Source organism: Trichomonas vaginalis, chromosome V (assembly GCF_026262505.1).
Source record: "Trichomonas vaginalis G3 chromosome V, whole genome shotgun sequence".
NCBI classification, from domain to species: Eukaryota; Parabasalia; order Trichomonadida; family Trichomonadidae; genus Trichomonas; species Trichomonas vaginalis.
Window position 1 is genome coordinate 11206823 of NC_067207.1, and position 25716 is coordinate 11232538.

At 34.8% G+C, this 25716-nt stretch overlaps 4 protein-coding genes and 6 pseudogenes across 10 annotated transcripts, besides 5 other annotated features; 4 read left to right on the forward strand and 6 right to left on the reverse strand.

Annotated features, from left to right (window-relative positions):
• Window positions 1–15988: part of a mobile genetic element that runs on past the window's edge.
• Window positions 476–913, forward strand: TVAGG3_0316560 (uncharacterized protein; the record flags this gene model as incomplete). Its single annotated transcript, XM_051230062.1, has 1 exon — window positions 476–913. A coding segment is annotated over one exon (438 nt), but the record flags the coding sequence as incomplete, so codon positions are not given.
• Window positions 1087–2685: a mobile genetic element.
• TVAGG3_0316580 (organellar and viral DNA polymerase type B) lies at window positions 4932–5828 on the forward strand (the record flags this gene model as incomplete). Its single annotated transcript, XM_051230063.1, has 1 exon — window positions 4932–5828. The coding sequence occupies one exon, from the start codon at window positions 4932–4934 to the stop codon at window positions 5826–5828; it is 897 nt and encodes a 298-aa protein (XP_051099793.1).
• On the forward strand, window positions 6460–6867 carry TVAGG3_0316590 (annotated as a pseudogene). Its single transcript has one exon. A coding segment is annotated over exon 1 (408 nt).
• On the forward strand, window positions 6957–7783 carry TVAGG3_0316600 (annotated as a pseudogene). The gene has a single exon. A coding segment is annotated over exon 1 (827 nt).
• TVAGG3_0316610 lies at window positions 10337–11180 on the reverse strand (annotated as a pseudogene). Its single transcript has one exon. A coding segment is annotated over exon 1 (844 nt).
• TVAGG3_0316620 (uncharacterized protein) lies at window positions 11350–12156 on the reverse strand (the record flags this gene model as incomplete). Its single annotated transcript, XM_051230064.1, has 1 exon — window positions 11350–12156. One exon carries the CDS (start codon window positions 12154–12156, stop codon window positions 11350–11352), a length of 807 nt encoding a protein of 268 aa, XP_051099794.1.
• Window positions 13746–14578, reverse strand: TVAGG3_0316630 (protein of unknown function, DUF4106 family; the record flags this gene model as incomplete). The annotated part of the gene is made up of 1 exon (XM_051230065.1): window positions 13746–14578. A coding segment is annotated over one exon (833 nt), but the record flags the coding sequence as incomplete, so codon positions are not given.
• A 139-nt stretch (window positions 15989–16127) lies between the features above and the next one.
• Window positions 16128–17348, reverse strand: TVAGG3_0316640 (annotated as a pseudogene). The gene has a single exon. A coding segment is annotated over exon 1 (1221 nt).
• Window positions 17349–17657: 309 nt separating this feature from the next.
• On the reverse strand, window positions 17658–18319 carry TVAGG3_0316650 (annotated as a pseudogene). Its single transcript has one exon. A coding segment is annotated over exon 1 (662 nt).
• Window positions 18320–18404: 85 nt separating this feature from the next.
• Window positions 18405–21358: a mobile genetic element.
• Window positions 21329–21358: a terminal%2Cinverted (terminal inverted repeat of MuDR-2/MuDR-2B_TvMULE3 transposon ID:TVAGG3_0316660).
• A 584-nt stretch (window positions 21359–21942) lies between these two features.
• Window positions 21943–22448: a mobile genetic element.
• A 296-nt stretch (window positions 22449–22744) lies between these two features.
• On the reverse strand, window positions 22745–23562 carry TVAGG3_0316680 (annotated as a pseudogene). Its single transcript has one exon. A coding segment is annotated over exon 1 (818 nt).
• Window positions 23563–25716: the final 2154 nt, after the last annotated feature.

Genomic DNA, 25716 nt, shown 5'->3' on the forward strand with positions numbered 1-25716 from the left:
CCATTAAGAAACCTCAAAAGATGAAGAGTAAACACTATGAGAAGGTCGACAACTTTGTTGAAAGGTTTTCTCCTTTTGTTTTGAAATACGAGTTCACCGAAGGTCAAAATGGCTTAGTAACCACATTAAAACCTATTGTCGAACATTGGTCTTACCCTCAGTTCGCAAAGGCAGTCCTTGACAACTACAACAAATTCTTCTCCGAGGTCAAATCCAAAGTGAAGGTTTACTATGAGAACATCGATGCACTCATGACGAACGAAGAAGGCTATAACAAACTCATTGAAATGGGAATGGTCGGTGAAAAGATGGGCCTTTTTAAGCTAGACAAGGTATTTTCCGAAGTTCATGTAATATCGAAAAGGAAGTACTGGGGAATACTTGAAGACGGCACAGAAATAAAACATTGCATGAAATAAAAAATTGCATACCATTTTAAAACGTTTTTAAAACAGTATATTTTTACATATATTAAATGCTTCAGGTTGAAAAACAAAGAACAAAAGTAGCAGATACAAAACCGTTAGACTATATCTTTACAAACGCTGGCAGGACTATATCAGATGAAGAAATTTTATCCCGAACTTACAGGTTTGACTATCCAATTCGTTGGCTTCAAAGTCCTTCAGATGCAAAGGCAATAGGATTTAGAAGAGTTTTGTTTTCAAATAGAACTAATGCATTCATGTTCGCAGTATATTTTCATGGCCAGTATAAAGGTTCTGATGGTCTAATAGAAAAATTTGACGAAATGAAAATCTTTACAATTCGTTCAGACGAAAGTCTTGAAAAAACTCTAAATGACTTTCAAACTCAAATAAACAAATACTACTGGGAATTTCAAGAAAAATACCACTCTTTACTAAATGGAACATACTATCTGAAGCTAGAATACGACAAGATGAACTCCACAGTTTCATTTCAAAAGATTGAAATTAACCCTCCAAGAGATACAGAGTTTTTATATTGGGGAGTAGACAAACGTTCTTGGGCGCAATTTCTTCGGTTACTAAACCAGAACGAACCATTACCACCAGATGGTCCATTTAAATTTATACTCCCACCAGCAGATTTGACAGTTTATAGTATAGATCCGTATTTTTCCCAAGTGAGCGGGGTATCTCCAATCCCAGCCCTATCGTCCTCCCAGTGTCAGTTTTCAATATAAAATCCAAATTTTTTTTTGAAAATAAAAATTTCGAGAAATTTTTCTGATTTTTTTTCTTTGATTTCAATAATTCAAAATAAATTTGGGAGTAAAAAGACACTATTTAATGAAATTCATATGAGTGAATGTGGATAAATACTCTCAAAACATACAATTTATCTATTTTTTCTTTATATTATCAACTAATTAGTGATAATTTTTTTTGAATCAGATTTTTTTTTCATTAAAAACATAATATATAACACAACAATGATGCACACATACGTATCTACACATCAAAATATAAAACTTGTTTTGGTCTGGGCATCCCAACCCAAAATTCTTAAAAAATTGAATAAAATTGAATACTTGGGGCTGGGATACCCATCCCAAAACCGAATTGAATTTTTTGAATTAAAGAATATATTTATGTATTTATAATATACATGTGATGTCTATAAAAAATACTAAATTCTAAAAAAAATTCAATTTATTCAAAACGTATACTAAGCGATCACTTCATTAGTAGGATCAGCAATCCTACTAAATTGTGAGAACGCCACTAACTAAAAAGGGAGTCCTTGGAGCTCTTGATCTCTTGTCAGTAGAGTTCATAATGAGGCATGGCATCTACTGATTAGAGATCAGAGCAATCCTACCTTACCTTCAGGAGCTACAAAGCTCCTAATCGTTACGAGAGGGAGCCTTGGAGCTCCTGAAGCTCATCAGCAGAGGCTATTTACCATTTGGGCCTCTTCTGATGAAAGATGCGAAACACGTCTACGAACCAGGAGCTTCAAAGCTTCTAATCCTTACTAAAGGGAGCTTTGGAGCTCCTGAGTCTCCATCAACAGAGTCCCAGATGGTAAATGTCCTTTGCTGATGAAAGATGCGAAACACATCTACGAACCAGGAGCTCCAAAGCTTCTAATCCTTACGAAAGGGAGCTTTGGAGCTCCTGAAACTCCTTTTACTATAAAATAGGACAGTTTTCTTCTGAGGTTCTTATCAAATCTAAGACTTCAGAAGAAAGCTGTCCTATCAATGTATACTTACACTCTCATGGACTACAAGTGTACAATTTTAAGGCAGAGATTATACGAGGCCTCTCATCAAATGAGGGACCTCGGATAATCTCTACCTTAAGTAGTCAAATAACTTTTCTCACTATTTAGGAACAAAAGAACAAGAGTTGGAGTACTTTAAGGCAAGATTCTTCCGAAATCTCTCATCGAATGAGAGACTTCGGAAGCACCTTGCCAAATCCTTGAACGCCAATATCCTTGGAACTGAGCTAGAACCAGGGAGAAGTAGCATACTATAGAGCACGATGGTAATCTCGGAAATGCTTATATCGCCCCAAGCACAATATTTAAGAAGTCTAACTCATATATACAAGAAGTCAGGCTGAATAGATATTGTGCATATGGTTTGCAGAACTCTCATGATATTTAAAATTCATGTTATCCCAAAAAGGTGACACTTTGGGTGTATCGTCCATCCCAGGGATGCAAAAATCACATCACCTTGGATCTATAGTTTATAGAAACGTGTTTGACCCTCAAAATGTCATGTGTCATGCAAGTTTCAGTTCAAGCAACAACAGTTTTCTATGTATCGGTAAGGACTTTTATGACTTTGCTTCTAAATTCTACGAACCACCTAGTAACAGTTTCTCTGACTTTCAAGTTTGGTTCACAACAAACGGTGTGCAACATATTTTACCATTGTACTATGACTTTTATCTCGAATTGTCTTTCATATACAACTACGGAAAAGTGCTGAAAAAGTATTGAAAAATATATTTTAGGCGAAGTGGCTCAACCTCAAAACAAGCATTTTGTGAAGAATATACCACCCGCCGGAATTCCGGCGGTTGCTTTTTATACAAAATTCAACAGGTGAATTTTCATGAATTTCCTTAAGATAGAAAAAAAGTGAGTTAAAATGAGATGTTTACTGAACTGGTTGGATGCCGCCTTCTGAGGTTATGTAGAACGGCTGACCCGAGAAGTGGAACAAGACTTGTACTTTTTCAGAACAATGTCCGACGGTTAAGCCACAAACGAATGTCCGACGGTTAAGCCACAAACGAATGTCCGACGTACCACCAAAAAATATTTTTTATTTTTATTGTAAGAACTGAAATGACAGTCGAAGCAAAAACGTTCACGAACAAATCTAATGGCGAAACATTCACAAAAGGCACTTACAACGGTATTGAAGTCTTACGTAGAGACAAGGATGTTATATAAATGTAACAAATATGTGTCAGCAGTTTAGGAAAGACTTTAGAAAGTTGTTGGAAAATAAGTCCTGGGAAGAGTATTTTAAGGCATTTTGTGAAGAATATACCACCCGCCGGAATTCCGGCGGGTGCTTTTATACAATGTTAATGCAGGAATTCCCGATGAAATCAAACAGGTTAGAGGAACGTATGTAGACCCAAGACTCGTAAACTATATAGCAATGTGGGCTTCTCCAAAATATTGCATAGCAGTTGGAAAAATTATGGACTCCATAGACAAGAAAGTTCATGAGAAATTAGATGAAGAAGAACTTGAAGATACAGCAGAGAATGCAAAACCTTTGTTCGAAGAAGAAGTTAGAAAAATGCATGAAAAACAATATAGAACATGACCATGGAGATATGTTCTGGTTATAGAGACTCTCCATACGAACTAGACCAATGGGAACAAGAAGATTTAAAGAGAGAATTTAGAGAATATGAACTCGCTAAAGTTTCATTAGAAGCTGCAGAAGAGAGGTTAAAAGTTTGGGGTCTTTTTGTACAAAAATATTGTGAGTAAATGAACCATTTTATTGTACCATCGTAGAAAACACACAAAACTCTTGAATTTTGTATAAAAAAAGCACCTGCCGGAATTCCGGCGGTTGGTATATTCTTCACAAAATGCTTGTTTTGTCAAGACTTTCATCGTAAATGTTTTGTCAAGACTTTCATCGTACATGTTTTGTTAAGACTTTCATCGTATATGTTTTGTCAAGACTTTCATCGTATATGTTTTGTCAAGACTTTCATCGTCAATGTTTTGTTAAGACTTTCATCGTATATGTTTTGTCAAGACTTTCATCGTATATGTTTTGTCAAGACTTTCATCGTCAATGTTTTGTCAAGACTTTCATCGTAAATGTTTTGTATAAAAAGCACCTGCCGGAATTCCGGCGGGTGGTATATTCTTCACAAAATGCTTGTTTTGTCAAGACTTTCATCGTAAATGTTTTGTCAAGACTTTCATCGTACATGTTTTGTTAAGACTTTCATCGTATATGTTTTGTCAAGACTTTCATCGTAAATGTTTTGTCAAGACTTTCATCGTAAATGTTTTGTATAAAAAGCACCTGCCGGAATTCCGGCGGGTGGTATATTCTTCACAAAATGCTTGTTTTGTCAAGACTTTCATCGTAAATGTTTTGTATAAAAAGCAACCGCCGGAATTCCGGCGGGTGGTATATTCTTCACGAAATGCTTGTTTTGTCAAGACTTTCATCGTACATGTTTTGTATAAAAAGCAACCGCCGGAATTCCGGCGGTTGGTATATTCTTCACAAAATGCTTGTTTGTCAAGACTTTCATCGTATATGTTTTGTATAAAAAGCAACCGCCGGAATTCCGGCGGTTGGTATATTCTTCACGAAATGCTTGTTTTGAGGTCGAGCCATTTTTGGCTCCACCTGTTTTTTCAACCAAAGCTCATTTTTTTCGGCAAAAATATATTTTAGTTTTTTTAAAAAAAATATTTTTTATTTTTATTGTAAGAACATGTCAGCAACAACTTCACCAAACTCGTTAGTCATGAACCCAACTTCAATGTTAGTAGAAATGAAAAGCTTCATTCCTTCTTCATATACTTTCGAAACAGAAATCCAGAAGATAAAGCAAGAACTTCTCCAAGGAGATTTAGACTGTAGTGCGAAAGATGAAACAAATGAACAGTATCTTTATGAAATGCAGGACCTGGTGGAACATCTGCCTAAACTTCCTGAAATACAACAACAAAAGCTCACTATTCCTGAATTCGATGAAATAGAAGTGAAACCAACTGACTCAGTAGAAATAAAGAAGTTCATACGAAAGGTAAACTATGAGTTTCTTGGATTTCATTGCAACCACAAAGACTGCGATATGGTATATTTCATTGACATATATAAATCTGGGGAGTTTAAGACCTACGACAACTTTGTTTCGTTAGTTGCAAAATGTGTATGGCAGATAAGAGATAAAGATAGAAGAGGTAAGGTATGGAACGAACAGATAAAACCAGCAACTTTTGAGTTAAAGAAAACCATCTACGCCTTAGTTGTTCTAGCAGGTTTTATTTCAATGTACAATGCTAAAATGAACCCACAATGTTCAAAATGTAAAGCAGCAATGAAGAAATATAACTACTCCGTCAAAGAGATAGAACGTATGAGAAAAGACTATGCAGACTTAAAGAAAGAAGCAGAGAAACCAGCAGAAGATAAAATGGACATGTTGACATTTCTGAACAAAAACTATCCAACTGCTAACGATTTCCTTCTTTCAGATGTCAAGAAGAAATATAAAGAAACTTTCGGTATCGTTAAAACTTTTGATATCCTTCGTGAAGAAATAGAAGCTACAAAACTGTTTAAAGTCATGAACCATCACAACATATACCATGTAAAGCGCTTGTGAAACTTTATGGTAGAAATATATTTTTGTCTGATTTACGCTCATTGACGATGAAGTCTATTTCCTGTGTTGTTGTCAAAATGTCATGTTGTCACACTTTTTCAGAGAAGTTCATTTGACCGAGGGACCGAGGGACCGAGGGACCTGGTTAGATCTAAAATATATTTTTGCTGAAAAAATGACCAAATTTCATGAATTTCCTCATATGTTTGCTACCCTAGGAAAATCGAGGATAGAGATTCCGTACGAAATCGTAAAAAAAACTCATGAAAATCGTGAAAAAATGCTACCCGACTTTTACAGGGGTTGCCTAAAACTCATGAAAATCGTAAAAAAACTCTATGAAATCATATTTCTTTATACAAGATAGAAAAAATAAAATTAACGCTAGTTTTTTTAAAATATTTTTTTATTTTGTATGTAAGAACAGGAAATGACAAACACAGAGTTTGAAACAGTTAAAAAGATAGACAATGAGACCAAAGTGGTTAGAATTGGTGATTTAAACGTAAGATACTCAAAGAAATACAAAAAATATTCTTTGTCAGACATTATATCTCCATCTGGAAAGAAAACAAAGGACTGGGTTAGAATTGCTTCTACTCAGAAAATTTTGACAAGAAATCCTGAGCTTATGATATCGGTAAGATTCTGTGGAACTACAGCATATCTTATAGACAAAAGTCTTATACCAATAGTTTTGTTCTGGATTGACCCAGTTGTTGGATATAATTTCATAACATATGGTTCATTCGATACTGAACGTTGCAGTGAAGGCTTACTTTACATCGTTCAGAAACCGAAGGACTTCAATACAAAGAGATATAAGATAGGAAGAACATATAATATAACTCAAAGATATGACAGTACAGTCAATAGAGTCAAGTTGTGTTTGTTAACGATATGAGAGCTGCTGAACAGAACTACTTGAAAAGTTTGAGAAAATGTATGGTGCTCCACGAAAGGTAAAGAAACGTTTGAAGTAGATGAGATCGACAAAGCTATAAAATTATTTGACGAAGTTGCTGAAAAATACATGTAAAGCGTTTATTTTTGGTCTTTTATACAAGATAGAAAATAACGCTAATTTTATTTTTTTTTTATTTTTTTATTTTGTATGTAAGAACAGAAATGTCAACATCAGAGAACACAACAACTGCTATCGTTCATGAAGCCATAAGTGAAGAATACGAGTGGGTTCAGTTTAACAAACAGTTACGTCTCATTCGTTCGGTCAAAGATGACATGTACCAAATGCAAAGTATTTTGACAGCATGTTTTGCACCAGACACTAAGCTTCCTAAAGACTGGTTTAGGAACCAAAGCACACAAGAATTTTTGAGCGAAGCACAGCGAGACATACTTTTTTCTGAAAACAGTGAAGAACAGCGAGTAGGTAAGAAAACCCAGTCGCCTAAAACTCATGAAAATCGTGAAAATTTGCCAAATGGTTTGAGAGGCTGGTATGTACATAGACTTCTTGTAAATGCTGTTGCAATGTGGGCTTCACCTCGTTATGCTTGGTATGTTTGTAAACTTCTTGACGAAATTCATAGACAAGAACGTGAAGAGATGGAAAAGAAACTTCAAGCAAAAGATGAAGTCATTGAAGCAAAAGACAAAAACATACAGAAAAGAATACCACGTTCGGTACCAAAAGGAAAGGAAAAGAACTATAAGTATATGATTTACACTGAAGAGATGGAAAATGAAGAGACAGAGATATGGTTATGTTGCATTTAGTCAGAAGAAACAACAAAAGCTTTTACGACTTAGCTAAGATTTACAAATCTGACAGAAATTGGTTCTATCGCGAAAACTTACCGATTTCAATGACACCGAATGAAGATGTTAAACAGATAGTTTCAGTACGTTACCTCAAACACACTATGATATGAAAGGTTGTACAATACTTACATTCAAGAAGACTTACCGCTACTGAAGGAAAAGATAACAGAGTATTTCGATAACTTCAAAGAGGAAGAGTAAATGAACCATTTTTCAAGCTTGACACCAAAGATGGCTCAGGTAGCTCTAGATGTTAAATTGTCTTGTCAAATCCTTCTGGCATTCCGAGTCCTTCCTTCCGACAGGAAAAGTTTTTCTTTCCGACAGGAAAAGTTTTTCTTTCCGACAGGAAAAGTTTTTCTTTCCGACAGGAAAAGTTTTTCTTTCCGACAGGAAAAATTTTTCTTGTTGTCCGTCCGTAAACCATTCAAATTTTCGAAAATTGAGAACTTTTGGCGACCTTCAGAAAAAGTTTTTCCTTCCGACAGGAAAAGTTTTTCTTTCCGACAGGAAAAGTTTTTCTTTCCGACAGGAAAAGTCCTTCTTCCGACAGGAAAAGTCCTTCCTTCCGACAGGAAAAGTCCTTCCTTCCGACAGGACACAAACGAATGTCCGCAGCCCCAGCACCACAACAGACTAAACTCAAACACTTACATTTTTACGCTTGACTTTACAATTTGAACTTTGTTTGCGTAGATGTGAATTCGAAAGAAGTATGAGGGTCTTGTATGACTTTGTACTTCTCCCATAGTTCATGTCTGTCAAACTTACCTGCCATGGACTCTTTCATAAGTTCCATGAAATCGTCTTCGGACAATCCGGGGAAAAAGTATGATTCAGTAAGTATTCTCTTTACATCCTTACTTAACTTTGCTGTCTGTACACAATGACAACAGAGATGTTAAAGTGTCTGAGCTTCTTAAGATTCGACACATGTCTGTTCTCTGTTCTTTAACAAAGGATGAGAAGCAAAGTCATCTAAGATAAGAAGACATCTATGAGGGTAAGTCATCCAATCGTAAGATTGCAATTTCTTCGAAATGTATTCTATCTCTTTCTGTTTGTTTCTGAAGTGTTTCTTCTCTAATATTCTCTGCATTTCCTCATTTGGGTCTTTAAACTTCGAATTTATATACTCATTTATAGCATTGTACTTCAAAACTCTTCTTTGGTACTTCTTTATCCAATCTAACAACTCAGAGTCTTTTATACATACTCAACTTAGACTTTTTTATAATATCTTTGAACGAATTGACGGTTTGGTCAAATTGACCAGAAGTACTACAAATGACTACTAACTCATAGAATGGGTTCTTCTCATCTAGTTCTTGTTGTTGTGCAGCCATTTTAAGATAAGTGAAAGTCTTACCCGACCCAGTGGTGCGATAGACCTGTTATACCATTCTGAGCAAATAGGAACTTGTCATATGGGTTTTATCTGAGCATTTTCCAACTTCCTCTTGTTCTTATTTAAAAACATTCTCAAATTTTTTGTCAATGTCAGCAAACTTTTTTTCTAACATATTTTAGAAAATTAAAATTTTTATCTCTTTAGGAAATGTCTAGCGATTTCGCTATCTAATTCGAGACAAGCTTTTCGACAGCAAAACATCTGTCGACCATAAATCTTACATAGGTAAACAAGAAGGTGATTTGTTCTAAAGTTCTGTTTCTGGGAATATGACAAGAACCATAAAACCTTAAGCAGAGAAGTCTTAAAATTTGTCAATGACAGACTTGTTGACAGAGATGACGCCTCTTGGAGAGATGAAGTCCAACAAAACTTCTTAGAATGCAAAGAAGACACATGCGCTGTTCTTGAAAATGAAATAGAAAACAGAATAGAAGAGCTATTAAATGACAAAGCACTTTTACAAAAATATGGTTCTGAGAAGTTTGACATAACTCCACCAGAGAAGAAGAAGAGAGAAAAGAAAGAAAAGAAAGTAGAAGAAGAGAAGAAAGAACCAGAGCCAGAGAAGGGAGATATGACATGTAAAAATAAAATTTTATTTTTAGAACATTTCTGGGTCAATGTCAATGTTCTCTTCCTCTTTAGGAGCAAACACGGCTTAGACTCTAAAATCTTTTTACCCAATTTACCTTGAACTTCAACTATCTTAGACTCATAATATTCATAGTCGTCTGCTTTCTTTGGTTCATAAGGTATAACAAGTTTGTATGCTTTGCCTTCTTTAAGGTTTGAAAACCTTCTGTCAAAACTTTCTTTGACTGTTAACAAACCTTCTATGTCTAAGTCTTCAAATTTCGCACCATTTTTAGTCACAATAGCAAACTTAACTGGTTCGATGTTCCAAACTTTGTCAAATGTAGACTTTTCAAAATGGTAGAAGTAAACATTCAAATATGTGAATGGGTCTAGTTCTTCTTTAAGTCCTGACATGTACTTGTTGACTGAGATGAATTTTGTCATCTTTTCTATCGGATAAAAAAAATATTTTTTTAAAATTTACTCAGAAAAATTTTTCTTTGTATATACACCATTCTGTACGTCTAAAAGACTTTTGACATTTGCCAAGAATGTTCGTTTAGACGCTGTCATATAACCATATTCTTGACAATACTGTTTATACGAATCGTACAATGACCTTTCATCTAAACACTCAAAGTCAGTTTCATCTATGAACAGTTCATATACACTCTTGTTTGCTTCTAACAATGTTTGTCTCTCTTCGGTATGTGGAATTTGTCTTGGATTGAACTTAGAAATATCTAATGTCATGAAATATGAGAACAAGTGGTTGTAAAAGTCAGATGTCAAAGTTTCTGCTAAGTCGTCAAAATATTCTGTATCTTGCATATGAGCTTCTGACGTTCTGACAACTACATATCTTCTGTCAGAACTTTCTAACTTCATCGGAACGGCGTTGTTTGAAACCATGACGAAGTTTGCAACATTTTCACAAACTCTTTGGTCTTTATATTTTCTTTCAACAACTCCAACTTTGTCTGTTATAAGACTCTTCAAAGCATCTGAGTTCAAAACTTTGTTGTATCTATACTTTGAAGTTCGTTACATACTATAAGTTTCATATTCTCTATTGAAGAGTTAAATTTACCGCAGATGTTTTCTAAGTTTGTCATATTCGGGTTCGAATAGCCCTCTAACAGTTTGCATAAGATATCTGTAAAGAAAGTGTTCTTACCTGTTCCTTGTTTTCCAATTATGATGAGAGCAGTTTCATTTTTAGCACTTGGATGTTGTAAGATGTTTGCAAACCAACATAAGATATACTCATAGACTCTTTCGTTTCCATTGCATATAATTTCTTTGACATGGTCTAACCAAGCTTCTATAACATTTTCTTTCCATTCTACTTGTTCGTATTTATATCCAGTGAAGATAGAATAGAAGTTTGGAGATGGTGTATAGAACTTTATACCACGAACTGAAAAATCTTCTAACTTTGACAATAAGATATCCCAAGCATCTAACATCTTCATACCAACTTGTACGACTTTTATTTTCTTAAGTTTCTGTTTACATTCTTGTTCTGAAACTATTGTCGCTCTTGGTTTGTTAAAGACAACATCCCATTCTTTCATGACATAACATTCTGGGGCAGAGTCGACATAAATGACTAAACGTTTCAAATTCTCGACTGCTTTGTTATAGTCTCTAAATGGACACATATTTCTGAAGGCTTGGAAGTCATAAAAATCTGAAACGTCTATTCTGTACATTTTTTTATAAAAATAAAAAAAAATATTTTTTTTATTCTTGACTTTGTTGTTGCATTTGTTCCATTTGTTGCATTTGTTGTTCTTGAGCTATTTGTTGTTGAAGTTGTTCTTGTAGTACAATACTTTCACCAGTTGCATCTTCCAATTCGAAACTTTCTGCCGTCATTGACAAATACATAGGACATAAAAGTTTTACAGGAACAAAGTTTGCGTCAACTAAGGTTAAGTTTATGTTTGCTAAAGTGTTTGAGTTTACTAAAGCTGAAAACTCTGCATTCGAATGAACAATAGGCAAACCAGCAGAGAAAGTGTTGTTTATACGCATGAGTATCTTTTGGTCATAGTAGTTTCTGTCGACATTCGAATAGCACTTTGAACCTAAGTTTGAAACAATATATAAAATAGGTGTGCTTAAAGTCAATGGAACAGACATTCCTTGTATGACACCTTTTCCTGTTATAGGAAACTGTTGGTAGTAAAAACCAGATATAAGTTTTGTATTATAGCTCATATCGTTTATAGTAAACTCAGTCGGACATCCAAACATAATGAAACCTGCTCTAGTTGCAGCACATGTTACATCCGTCCTTAAAGTATTAAATAAGTCAACAAAACCTGTTGGTGGTATATCTGAGTAAGTATCTTCAAAGGAGTATTTTTTACCATTCACAACAACAAAGTCTTCTGGTGTCAAAAGAGCAAAACAGGCTTTAGTCGTCATCGTGTTTAAGGTCAGTTTACAATATCGTCCTTGAGGACTTTGTAAGTTTGTTGTTATAGAATTATATGACTCAGGGTTTTTAGTCGTAATAGTATAAACCACTATGTCTTCTGCCATTTACATATATTTAAAAGTTTTTCTGAAAGTGGAGAAGAACTTCATCTAAACTTTCACATGGCGTTTCTTGAAGTTCTCTGTCTAAGAAGTTCAAATATTTTGTAAAGACATAGAACTTTCCTTTGTCTACACGAACAAACAAAACAGGGTCTTTCATATCGTTCAAAAGTGTGTAAAGTCCTTTACATGAAATAAAGTCTATATTATTTTTCTTCAAACATCTTTCAAGAAGTTTTGACATTTTTACTTAGCAACTAAATTTTAATGAAATGTTGTGGTCGTCAAATATTTTTATGACGTCTGGGAAACTATATTTTAAGTTCAACGTTTCACCTCCTTTCATAACGTATATCTTGTCAATGACATTATATGAAACACCACAGCAAGCAATGTCGGGTTCTATTTCTTTGATGTTTATATCGTCTGCCTCTGTCAAAAGTTTCAATAGTTCTTTCAAAACTTCATGAGGTGCAATGACATATGAGTTCACTTTTACAGGGTTGTGTTCGACCAAGTTTAACATTAAACCTAAAGCTTGACAAATCTTCTCCTGAGTTTTAAGTTTGTCTTTAAGTTGTTGGTAGTCGTTTCGAATATCTGCAACAGAACTTAAGTCTCTGCTAACTTCAGGATGTTGGTTGTTCTTTTACAGGAACTATTGTTATACCATCTTCGTCTTCGTATGGTTTCCCCACTTCAACATCTCTGTCTTTGACATTGACAACAACACTTTGACTGTTTGTTTGAGTTGGTGAATTTAACTTCATCTGCCATCGCCATTAAACCTTTTGAAACACTTACGCTTCTATTTTTCGGAAATGACATTTTACTTAGAATAAAAAGATGGACGTATTTGAGTATCTCTTCGAATTGAAGCAAAACAAAGTTTACACACACAAACAATACAAGTTCATTGACAGAAGTAGTTCTTTATACAAACAATGGAAAATGTTATAGAATAGCAGTCTTTGCTGAACCAAAATATTTTCATAAAGCAAAGAAAGTTGGTATAACCGAGATGGTGAAAGTTCTTGAAGCAGACAAAAATATACAACAAAACTGACCGATATTTCTAAAGGTAAGTTTTATAATACAATTATATGTCAAAACTGGCGTACTGTCAATATTTGACGGAGAGAAGTCAGTTCAAGAACAACTTACTGACCTGCTGCCAAAATCTGCTCGATGGAAGCTGTCGTTATACCAATCTGAGGAGCCCCAGCAGGTTTCATCGAACGAATCTTCAAAAGAGCATCTTCCGTGAAAAGTGCTATTGGTTTTGTAAACTTCTTTGCTTTCAATTCATTGGACCGTCTCTGTCACCAGTATATTGTATTTGAACTGTACCAACAGTTGAAATACCACCCATAAAGTCTTCTGAGTCAGCAAATGGAATGCCAAGCCAAAAGTTTGAACGGTCTCCATTTGTATATTGAGTGTTTTGACCTCCTGTATGAGTCCATACTTTCACATATGGCATAATAGAACTTTGCATTTCAGGGTTAATGGTTGTTGTGAAGTTGTTGTTAAAGTTCATAGCATCTAATGTCAAGTTGTATGACCTCATATCCTCAACTGTAGAATATTCTTCTCTTGGATAGTATTTGCCATCTATGTTTATATGATATTTAATACCAGGGTTGTAGAAACAAGAATAGTCATTTATAGTTCGTCTGAACAGTACAAACATAGTATCTGCATGTTTCATTGCAGTTGTTAAGGCAATATCTGTTCTTGCACCTGGGTCAGCACTTTGGTTTCCAACTTCACCTGCAAAGTCTTTGACAGATATTTGGTGTATAGGGAACATAAGTGGAACTGCAATATATTTGGCAGCTAAAGCATTTGAAATATCTGGGTCCAACATATAGACTGCAAGTCTGCTTTCTATTCTCTTGCATTCAAATTTTTCGCATGTGAACTTAACTGGGTCCCAAGCAGTTCCAGCAGCATTGAAATAATAGTTTACTTCAGTGTTGAGGTTTGAGAAACCAAAGTCTAAGTCAACTTTGTCTTTGCAAAAGTCGGCGAATGACGTTTGATTTGCTCCCTTTACGTCTGTAAGAGTGAATGGGTCTTGTGTTGGTGCAATGACTAAGTTATTTTTGCTTGGAGTAAGTTCGATAGAAATTTTTCCTGCCCAGTTTGGCAAGTATCTTAAAAACCTGAAGATGAGGAAAGATGACAAAGGAACTCTAAGTTTCAATTTTACTTTGGTTACTGCTGCTGCAGTTTGTCCAGAAAGGTTAACATAAACTCCTGGAACGTTAGGGTCAAGTCTTCTTATTTTCTCAATAGTTGCATACTGGTCTGTTTGTTCTCTAGCTTGTGGTTGTACTGAGTTTCTCAAAGCGAACCATTCATAGTTTGCCCATGTTACTGTTTGAACTAAGTCAGAGTTAGAATATATCTTATATCCCATGAAAACTTCTGGAGCATATTGGTATCCGACATAGAAAATTCCATTGCAACCTTTCTTGTCAGACAACTTGGCAGAAGGTTTTATTTCAATGTCTTGTTCCACGTATAAGAAAGAGTTGTCAATAGAAATTATATGAAACCTGTCGCAAGCAATATCTACTGTTGTTGAAGAACCTTCTCCAAACTCACCTACGTTTCCATAAGAAACAGCAGTTGTATATTCGTAAGTTCCAGGAACTATTTCTGACCTTCTAATGGCATTGTCGCATTCGTTATACCATTCGGAAACATTTCCATTCATGGCATCCAAAACTGTTGGCGTTATATTCTGAGCGGCGTACATTTCATATGGGTAAAAATATAGAATAGTTGGATTTATGTGTCATAATAGAACCCACGTGGACCAAGCTTTACTTTCTTCCTGACTGAGTTTTTAACTCTTTTTTTCCTTCATTGCCACTACTTTCACTAGATGAAGTTACTTCTTCACTACTTTCACTTTGTTCTACTCTTCTCTTTGGTGTCGCTTTTGGTAACTTGCCCTCTGCTTCAAGTTGTTGCATCTTTGCCTCATGTTCACCTAGTATGTTGTAAATTTCCCATGTCCTTTTTGCCTTTGGGCTCTGGTCGCCCATCTCAGGTAACCTATATCCTAGAAAGAGTTTGTCATAGTTTGTATTTGAGTCTTTGCGTATTGTTTGCATGACTCTTCCTGAGTTTCCGGTTCAAGCTCTTCAAACAGAGCTTGTCCATATGGAATAAGCTCGTTTCCAAATATATGTTTTTGTAGCCATTCTGGTTTTCTTTCCATGTTACCAACTATATCTTTGTGAATGGGAAAGCTTTTACCCAATCTTTCAGTCTTGCGTCGTTTATTTCTGTAGTTGGTTTTATTTTGTCAAGGAACATGTTTTTCAATACTAACATTTCATTTGGTACTGTCCATTTGAGTTTTCTTAAATATTCATCCCTTCTCAGTTCATTGTCTGCAAAGTAAGTTTTTATGACATTTTGTAAACTTTCGTTTGCAAGGTCATGTACAATAGGTTCTCTTCCTTCTCCCTCCCTAACTTTCTTTCTAAACTCTTCACCAAATATACCATCTCTATGGTTCTGTGTAGTTCTTTGAGATAAATGTTCTAGAACGTCAGGTGTTATATTCCATCAGCCATGTTCATTTCATACTGGTCCAAATATCTGCATGTTTCATATCTTTCAATGGCATTAAAGCCCGCTTTAAAATACCAGCTATATCTCGGTTCACCATGACTTCCATTGCGTCTACAACTTCTTGGAATTGAGGTTGTAAGTTTATGAACCACCTATCCGGGTTAGCTTTATGACCCCATCTCATTGTAGTTCCATCGTCTGCAGAAACAAAAGTAGGTTTGTTTCCATCTTGGTTAGGTTCTGAATGAACTTTAAACAATGTTTCATTTCTATATGTTTTGAAATTTAACCTTTTATTTTCACCGAGTTCATCCGAAGATTGAACGTTAATGCTCGTAAGTAAAAAGGGTTGTTGTATTTGTGTACATTTTCTTTCAGTACTTCCATTCTATGCTGAATATTTTCATCTGGTTTGGAGTCTTTTGTATGTCGGCAAACATTTTTCGATATTCTTCTACTATGTCAGCCCGAATTTTTTTTAGACTCTTGGAAATATTCCATATTCTCCGCATACTCTTGTTGAGGGTCAAGATTTTTCGGCTGTTCCAAATCTTCATCTAGTTCTGTGAAGTTAGTTTCCAAAGGAGTGACTTGTTCGTTTCCTTCAGGCTCTTCTAGCTGTTGTTGCTGAACTATTTCTTCCATGTCTGGTTGTATCTGAACTTCTTCCTGTGGAGTTTCTTGTACCTCATCTGCTGGCATTTCATATATTCCGAGACCGTTTTCAACAAGTTCCCTATCTAAGTCATTCGCATTCAATAGCCTTTGTTCTTTCGTTCCGTCTCTATTTTTTACGCGTTTAATGAAGATAGTTGAATTGTCATTTAGCTCTGACACCAAATATCTCGGAGTAAATTCGTTCATGTCATTTGGATGATATGCTATTAAATCATATCCCTTTGCGAGCTTGTATTTTCCAGGTTTGAAATTATATCCGATTTGGTGTTGAGCCATAAAGCTAAATAGGTTCGGGTCAGTATTTCCTTCATTGAACTTTCGAATAGCTTCTTTATATCTGTCACTAAAGTCAATAGTATCTGGGTAACCATAGTCTTCTTTAAGCATTTTTAAGAATTCTTGGTTTCCTTGTTCTCTACTTCTTTTATGTCCTTGCTCTGTTTGTGGTTGTTGTTGTGCAGGGTTTTGAACTGTTGGTTGCTGTGCTGGTTGTGGAGGTGGTTGTTGTGCTGGTTGTGGAGGTGGTTGTTGTGCAGGGTTTTGAACTGTTGGTTGTTGTGCTGGTTGTGGAGGTGGTTGTTGTGCTGGTTGTTGTGTTGGTTGTTGTGTTGGTTTTGGTGCATGCCTGTGTCTATGTCCATGTGACGATGTAAATGTTTTAGGTAGTCCTGGTGCAGGTTCTTCTCTTGGAGGGTTTGGTGTATAATAAGTTCCACCAGCTGGTATATAAGTTCCACCAGCTGGCACATATGTTCCATCTGCAGCGTAATGTCCTACCTGACTTTTCGTTTTTAAGAAAGCATTTACTAGTCTGTTTTGGTCTGTTGTAACTCTTTTTCTTGACTTTCCACAACAGTTGCTCTAACGGCGTCATAGGCACTTTGAACTGCCTGTCTCGTTGCTGCATCTGTTATTTTCGTCATATTTTGTGCTACTTCTCTTAACTTTTTGTCGAAACCTTCAGACTTCAGTTTCTTTCCAGATGAGAAGTCGTTCACTTGTTTCACCTTACTATGAAGAGCTTCGAAGGCGTTCTTAAAGTCAGCATTCGTTAAAGCTTCATTTGAACTGTCTTCATCCGCTTGTATTTTTGTCCTTATTGACCCTATGAGTTGGGCTGCTTTAGCGTTGGCTTGGGCATCTAACCAGTCATTGTTAGCTTTTATATATTCTGCGCTTTTCATTGCCTTTTGCATGGTGCGTCGTTATTTTTACTTTCTTGTGCTAAGTTTTCATACTGTACGGTTTGGTTTTGCAACTGTAAAAGTTTTTCTGCCTTTACATTTGCTTCAACTTCTTTTTTATACTCATCGCTATCCATATATGTCTTCAGGGCTTTTTGTTTTATCTCTTCATCTTTCAGTACTTTATATTGAGTAGTATGGTTTTTCAAATTTAAAACATCTTGTTCCATTTTTGCTACTTCTGCTGCTTTTTCTGACACTTTTTTCGCATATTGCTCTGTACTTAGTTCTTTCAGTTGTTCTTCTTTCTTCTTTTTCTCTACGTTTAACTCATTGAGTTTCTTTGTGTGTCTGTATATCTAGTTTCTTTTCGTTTTCACCTATTTGCTTCTGTATGTCTATGTTTGCTTTTTGACATCTGCTATTTGATTTTTGAGTGAACTCAAATTCATTTGACTTTGAGGGTTATAGGCTGTTCCGTCTGCAGCTCCACCATAGCCTGCCATTTTCGCTAAAAGTGCCGCTCTTAAACCTCCACTCTGTGCACCAACAACTCGGTTTAAAAGCATAGGATTGCTTGACATTTGTTGCAACATAGTGGGGTCATTCAGCATTTGTTGTTGCAACTGTTGTTGTGGTGTTAGTCTTACTATTGGATGTTTCAATGCTCTCTTCCTCTTACGTATATTCTTACGTAGCTTACGTGGCATTTTAAGTGAAGTTAAAAAGCGGTTTTATACTAAACATCTTCGGGGCTAGAGGGCACGAAGTGCCTGGAAGCCCCAATACCTTTTTTTTTATATATATATATTATTTTTCATATGTATAAATCATATAATCTATATCTATGCAAATCTCATCTAAAATTTTTTGAAACAAACCGCTACCATTTTATAATGGTCCATCTTAAATTCATCATAAATTCTGGTACATGTTAGTACCAGAGTCTTCAAATCTCAAACACTCTGGTACCAACATGTACCAGACGCGAGTTTCCAATGCCTCTGTACGATTTTCTAATTAAGATCTTCTTGAATGAGAAGGTCTTCATAGAAACTCGTACGAGAGCTTCTCTTTTAAATACTCTGGTACCTGCTGGTATCGGAGTCGACTTTACAGCCCTTTCCACAATTTTAAAGCTGGGGAAAGTTTTCAAGCAATGAAAGGGAAGCTCTCGCTATGAGGTGAAAATCTAGAATTTTTACCTCATAGCGAGTAATCCTTTGTTAATTGCTTGAAAACTTTCTTCAAATTATCAAAATTTCGAGGAAAGTTTCCTTGCTTCAAAGTAGAGATGGAGCCCATTGAGCCACTGCATATAGGTCAGTGACTCAAAATACTCCATCTCTACTAGAAATCGCCAAAATTTGGGTCGCAATCTTTGAAATGCGACGCAAGTTTTGGCAATTTCGCGAGGACTTGCTCCATTTGTGCATAGATTCACACTCTATGCACCAGATGGAACAATTCTTTCGCTGACAGCGGAAAACTTTGTCTGAATAGTTTAACATTCAGACAAAGTTTCCCGCTGTCAGAGAGGGAATGGAAGGGTAAGAGGTATATATTCATAATGTATACTCTTACTCTTCCATTCCCTCAAGAAAGTTCAAAAACTTGGGTGCAATCAGTTCTGATTGCACCCAAGTTTTTGAACTTTATATAAGGAATTGTTGGCTATGATGTACTGATCATGAATCAGTACATCATAGCCAACAATTCTACTTTTAACCAAAAGTAATTGATTCGTATGTAAAATATTAAGCTAAAATTTCTCTTTCTTTTAGTAACATTCTTCCATTTCGTGTACATGTATCATATATTAAGTACTAGTTATCTATTCTATATCTCTTTATCCCAATTTAGATACTCAAAGATAATTCTTTTTCAGAAGAAAAAAAATAGTTTCTATTAAACCGTTATTTTTTCAATGTGAGTTTTCAATTTTATTTTTCCTTTTTGCTGCTCAATGCAACATCCTCCACCCGATCCTCCATGCGAGGTTGATCAAGCCATAGGATATTTAGAATATTCTCGTTTTGTTATAGCTGCAGAGCTGCATGGTAACATAAGATTTGTCAAAGACCCACAAAACTATCAATTGGAACAGGAGTATTAATCTACCACAATGCGAATACGAAGGCTGCCAGCAGGCTTTAAATTTATTAAAAATTTCGACAATTACATTTTTAAATCTGCAAACTTAACTCATATTCACTCAGGACCACCACCACAACATAAAAATACACCTACAAGTGGTACTTACCCTGCTTGGATTAAAAAATTTCTCATGAATCACGGAAGTCCACTTAATGCAACACAAGAAGTCAACAAAACGCTTGAAATACCTAAAGATCATACTTGTATTCACATGACTATGAAACAAACTGCAATCAATTGAAATATTATTTACAACAAAAAGATCTTATGAGATCTTTACCAGACATATCTTTAAATCAATTTCAATCTTTACAAAACTATGTTAATCAATGGGAAGATCAACATGATGACCTTATTTATTTGACATTCAAGGTGAAGATACTGATTTTCCAGACAAATTGGTTTTTATTTACTCTGATAATGATATGATCTCTCAAATTCATGAAAAACCACCAATTTATCACTTAGACTCTACGTTTAAATTAATTATTCATGGATTTCCTTTTTATGTATTAGCTACCAAATTTGCTAATACTCATTCTATCCCTTTGTGTTATTTATAAATATATCCAGATAATAGTGAAAATATTTCTTTTTGCTTAAGTAAATATTTTGAAACAACTCACACAGAACCTGAATTTATCATGTCTGACTGTGCACTAAACATTTTCAACGGATTAGGAATTCATTTCCGGAGTGCAATATCTTTTGGTGCGCGCTACATGTAATACGCGCACTTAAAAAGAATCTCTCAAAGATAAATGATGAAGAGATTAGATCAGAAGTCGAAAAATTTATGAACATTTTATGTTATTATCGTGATTGCACAGAAGAAGATGCTGCAAAAATGTATAAAGAGCACATTATTGATAAAACTCAAGATCAATTGGAATTTAATCAATACTTTACACGTCAGTGGGACATTCATAAACAACAGTGGATAGCCGCTGCAGACCAAATGAATTAACCGTTGTGAATAACGTTTCTGAATCTTTATTTAAAAAGATAAAATATCACGATTTTGGCTGCGTTAAAAATCAAAGAATTGATGTTTTTGTCAAAAATCTTTTAGAAGAAGTTGCACCCAATTACTTTTATCGTATTAAAAACGATTTACTTCAAACAGGTTTTATTCCTTCAATTAGAATTCGCGAGCCTTGATTGACAGATTATAAAACAAAATTGAAAAGAGAAGTTCAATCACGTTTATACCAAGTATTAAATTTTGTTCAGAATCAAGAAGCCAATTTGAATCCATTAAGATTTTTATTGGAAAATGCTGAAGAAAACTTTCTCAAATAAATGAGAAGATACAAAATTCAATTACATATTTAAGATCGTTTGAAATTCCAAATGAATTGTTAGATACGTATATGTTAGAAATTAATGAATTTTGTTATAATTCTCCAGGTTATATTTTAGAACATTTCGAAGAATTTTTGGAGGATTTCAAAGAAAAGAATAATTTAATTGACTAAAAAATTTATTATTTTTATTTATTGTGAATTTTAAATTGTCACTTTTTAAGTGTTACTCCCTATTGAAACTGTCACTTTTTGGGGTGTCACTTTTTCGGAAATTCTTATATACTCGATTTTCATAGTATGGTACTAGCAAATCTTGAGATATTTTTGAAATTTGAAATTTGAAATTTGTGCTATTTTTCACACGAGTTTTCTAAATTAGAATCCATAAATCTTTGGAGATTGAAATGTACCAATTCACATTCTTGAGACGAAATAATGAATTATGCTTATTATAATAAATCTTGCAAAACTTACATTAAGTTTTAAAAATTAAATGAATTAATAAATTACCATCAAAAAATTAAATTAGGAACGAATCAAGTTGAATCGCGGGTATATTACAAAAGTGTGCTTTGTAAAGTTTGTAAAGTGTCAGAAATAAGTATTTTTGACATCGTAAAGTCTGCATTAGTGAGGGTTATTTCACCAACACATATTCACAAAATTACTGAGAAATATGATGTAATATAGACTCAATCCAGCTCTGGAAGATATTTTGAACTCTATATTAGAAGAGTAGAGTTCAAAATATTTAACAGAGCTGGATTGAGTGCACATTAAATTTATTAAAGCCTGTTCCCAAAAGAACAGGCTTTAACAAATCGAAAGTGAGGAACTCCATCACTCCTGATCTTGAGGAAACAGAGTTCTGGAGCTCCTGAAGAGGCAGAATGGCTGCCTTATTCTTCTGATCAGCAGAGGCACAAATGGAAAATGGCCTCTGCTGATACAGATTCAGGAGCTCCGGAGCTCCCTTTCGTAGGGATTAGGAGCTCTGGAGCTCCTGAAAAGCAGAAGGCTGCTTTGATCTTAAATCAGCAGAGGCCCAAATGGAAAATGGCCTCTGCTGATACAGATTCAGGAGCTCCGGAGCTCCCTTTCGTAGGGATTAGGAGCTCTGGAGCTCCTGAAAAGCAGAAGGCTGCTTTGATCTTAAATCAGCAGAGGCCCAAATGGAAAATGGCCTCTGCTGATACAGATTCAGGAGCTCCGGAGCTCCCTTTCGTAGGGATTAGGAGCTCTGGAGCTCCTGAAAAGCAGAAGGCTGCTTTGATCTTAAATCAGCAGAGGCCCAAATGGAAAATGGCCTCTGCTGATACAGATTCAGGAGCTCCGGAGCTCCCTTTCGTAGGGATTAGGAGCTCTGGAGCTCCTGTAAGGGAATAAGGTCTCTCACACAACCATTAAAATTTTTTTGAAACACTTCCCCTGCAATTGCACTGGATGTCAAAAAAACTACTTTACAAAATGGTGGCAATTTGGCCGCACAATTTGTAGTCTTCCCGTTGAATCGCCAAACTTTATAGATAACAATAATCGCATAGCTAATAAAATGCTATATAATCAAGTAATTGCTAATCTTTTGTAGTTGAATTTTTGTTATATCTATTCTTATGATGTCTTTCAAACCATTTAATGTCTATTTTTAAAGTTAAGAACATGCTTGATAATTCAGAATACTATTGTTGGTATTTCTGTAATTGCGTTCTGATCGAGCTTAAGAACCTTAAGATTAGAAAGATAAGCGAAAGTTCCAAATTTGAAGTTCTTTAACTTGTTTTGGGACAAGTCAAGCTCTTCAAGATTCGATAACTGTGAGAATGCAGTCTGTGAAATGTACTTAATAGCGTTCTGTGAAAGATTTAATTTCTTTAGCTTTGGAGTATTGAATTCTCCAAGGGAACAGAATTTATTCTGCGATAGATCGAGAATTTCGAGTGATGGGAGGCTAATTCCATCGAAATTAACAACTTTATTTTCTTGTAAGTATAATTCTTTCAATTTTGGTAAACCATTAAGTGGGGAAAAATTTGAGATAGAGTTTGTTTTGAGTGATATGTAGAATAAAGCTTGAAATGTTGATAAAGCAGAGATATCAACAATATCTGCTTCTGCAACTGAAAAAGAAGTAAATGCGAATGAAAGAGAGCCTTCTTCGACTGGTTGGAGGTCGGATAATCTCTCTGCAATGAACTGTGGTGATAATCTGAGTACTTCTTCATCTTCAGGATCTGGGGTTTCTGGATCAGGAGCAATTTCTGTCTTTAACTGTGTGACAATGTTTTGAGCGAATGGGATGAATTGACCTTTGCTGAATTGCTCTGGTTTTTCTAAATTTCAAGAACGTCAATTAAATCTTCTCTTGAAAAGCCATTTGGAAGCTTAACTTTCTGCATAGCGAAGTCGATTGCCTTTTGATAGCCAATTTCACCCTCAAGAACTTCTTCTTTAGCAAGAGCATCGAAAAGCTGGCCTAATTCCTCTTCCATTTTTAGATAACGTATGCATAAAAGTGACACTTCTAACTAACATCAGACTTTTTACAATGATCATGAACAATTTTTATGCATATCTTGCATCGATAACTATCTCCAGCATTATCAATGTTTTTGTATCTCAAGATAATTATATATAGTCAGGAGAAAAAGGTGTAAACCGGGCAAAAAGGTGTAAACCTTAAATTTTTAGGGATAAAAGTAGGAAAGATATTGTCCTCATATGTGTGCGATCTGGGAGGTATGATTAGTTCAAAAATTCGAAATAGATTTAATAATGATATATTAGCTATTATATGATAACATATATAAATAATAACATAAATAGTTTCCTTTATATTGTAGAAATTATAATTCTTTGAAGAAAATGGATATTTAAAATCTCAAATAATCTTGAATTTTTCATCAAGATGAGGCTTAGTGATTTAAATGCTAGTCCATTACATTGTACTTCAATAGCATATAATATATGCTCGATCATATTTATATGAATTAACTATCAAGCAGCAAGAATACATAAAAAACCTTATCTAAAAAGGTGTAAACCATATTGAGAAAGCTTGCTTTTTTAGTATGATCACAACAATCGATTCCACATTAGAAAATAAAATTATTTTTTGCGCATCAATAATTGAATTGATTTTTTACCACAATAATAACAAATTCAATTTAAAATTTGAGCAACAGACTTCAATAAAGAATAATTTAAGCCTACATGATGTGTATCTATATTTGACAAAACATATACGATGAAGTTTCGACAAATCATTTACGTTCATGTTTGACAAAGCATATACGTTCATTACGATGAAGAAGTCATGACAAAACATATACGAAGAAATCTTGACAAAACATTTACGTTCATGTTTGACAAAGCATATACGATGAAATCATGACAAAACATTTACGCTCATTACGATGAAGAAGTCATGAAAATTCAATGAGGTGAGAAAAGAGGTGAGATCTCACCTCTTCACCTAAACATTATTTTTGGGTCATTTACACTCATTACGATGAAGAAGTCTTGACAAAACATATACGAAGAAATCATGAAAATTCAATGAGGTGAGAAAAGAGGTGAGAAAAGAGGTGAGATCTCACCTCTTCACCTAAACATTATTTTTGGGTCATTTACGCTCATTACGATGAAATCATGACAAAACATATACGAAGAAGTCATGACAAAACATATACGAAGAAATCTTGACAAAACATTTACGTAAACATTTATTTCCTGTGTTGTTGTCTAAATGTCATGTTGTCTCATTTTTTCAGAGAAGTTAAATAACCTGGTGACATGGTGACATAGTGACACCTTCAGTTATTCAAAAATAATTCATAAATGCCTTCCTCATTAATCCTGTTGTGTTGTTGTCTAAATGTCATGTTGTCTCATTTTTTCAGAGAAGTTAAATAACCTGGTGACATGGTGACATAGTGACACCTTCAGTTATTCAAAAATAATTCATAAATGCCTTCCTCATTAATCCTGTTGTGTTGTTGTCTAAATGTCATGTTGTCTCATTTTTTCAGAGAAGTTAAATAACCTGGTGACATGGTGACATAGTGACACCTTCAGTTCTTCAAAAATAATTAATTATTGAATAACCTGAAAACATGAACGTAAACATTATTTTTGGATCATTTACGCTCATTACGATGAAGTCATGACAAAACATTTACGATGAAACTTGACAAAACATATACGATGAAATCATGACAAAACATTTACGTTCATTACGATGAAGTCATGACAAAGCATATACGATAAAATCATGACAAAACATATACGATAAAATATATTTCCTGGACTGTTGTCAAAATGTCATGTTGTCAGTAATTTTAAGAGAAGTTAATTAACCTGGTGACATGGTGACGTAGTGACACCTAAAAACCATCTACCCTAAACATTATTTTTGCTGAATTCAGCAACAAAATGAACGAGGTCAGGATGTATGCAAATACCTTTGAATTCATTCATAACGCCTTAGTAAGATCATAAAATGCTTGTTTTTACATTCTCTACTGTATCTTCGAGTTCTTCTTCATCTAACTTCTCATGAACTTTCTTATCTATGGAGTCCATAATATCTTTGACATAAAATGCATACTTTACAGAGCACCATTCAGCAACAAAATGAACGAGGT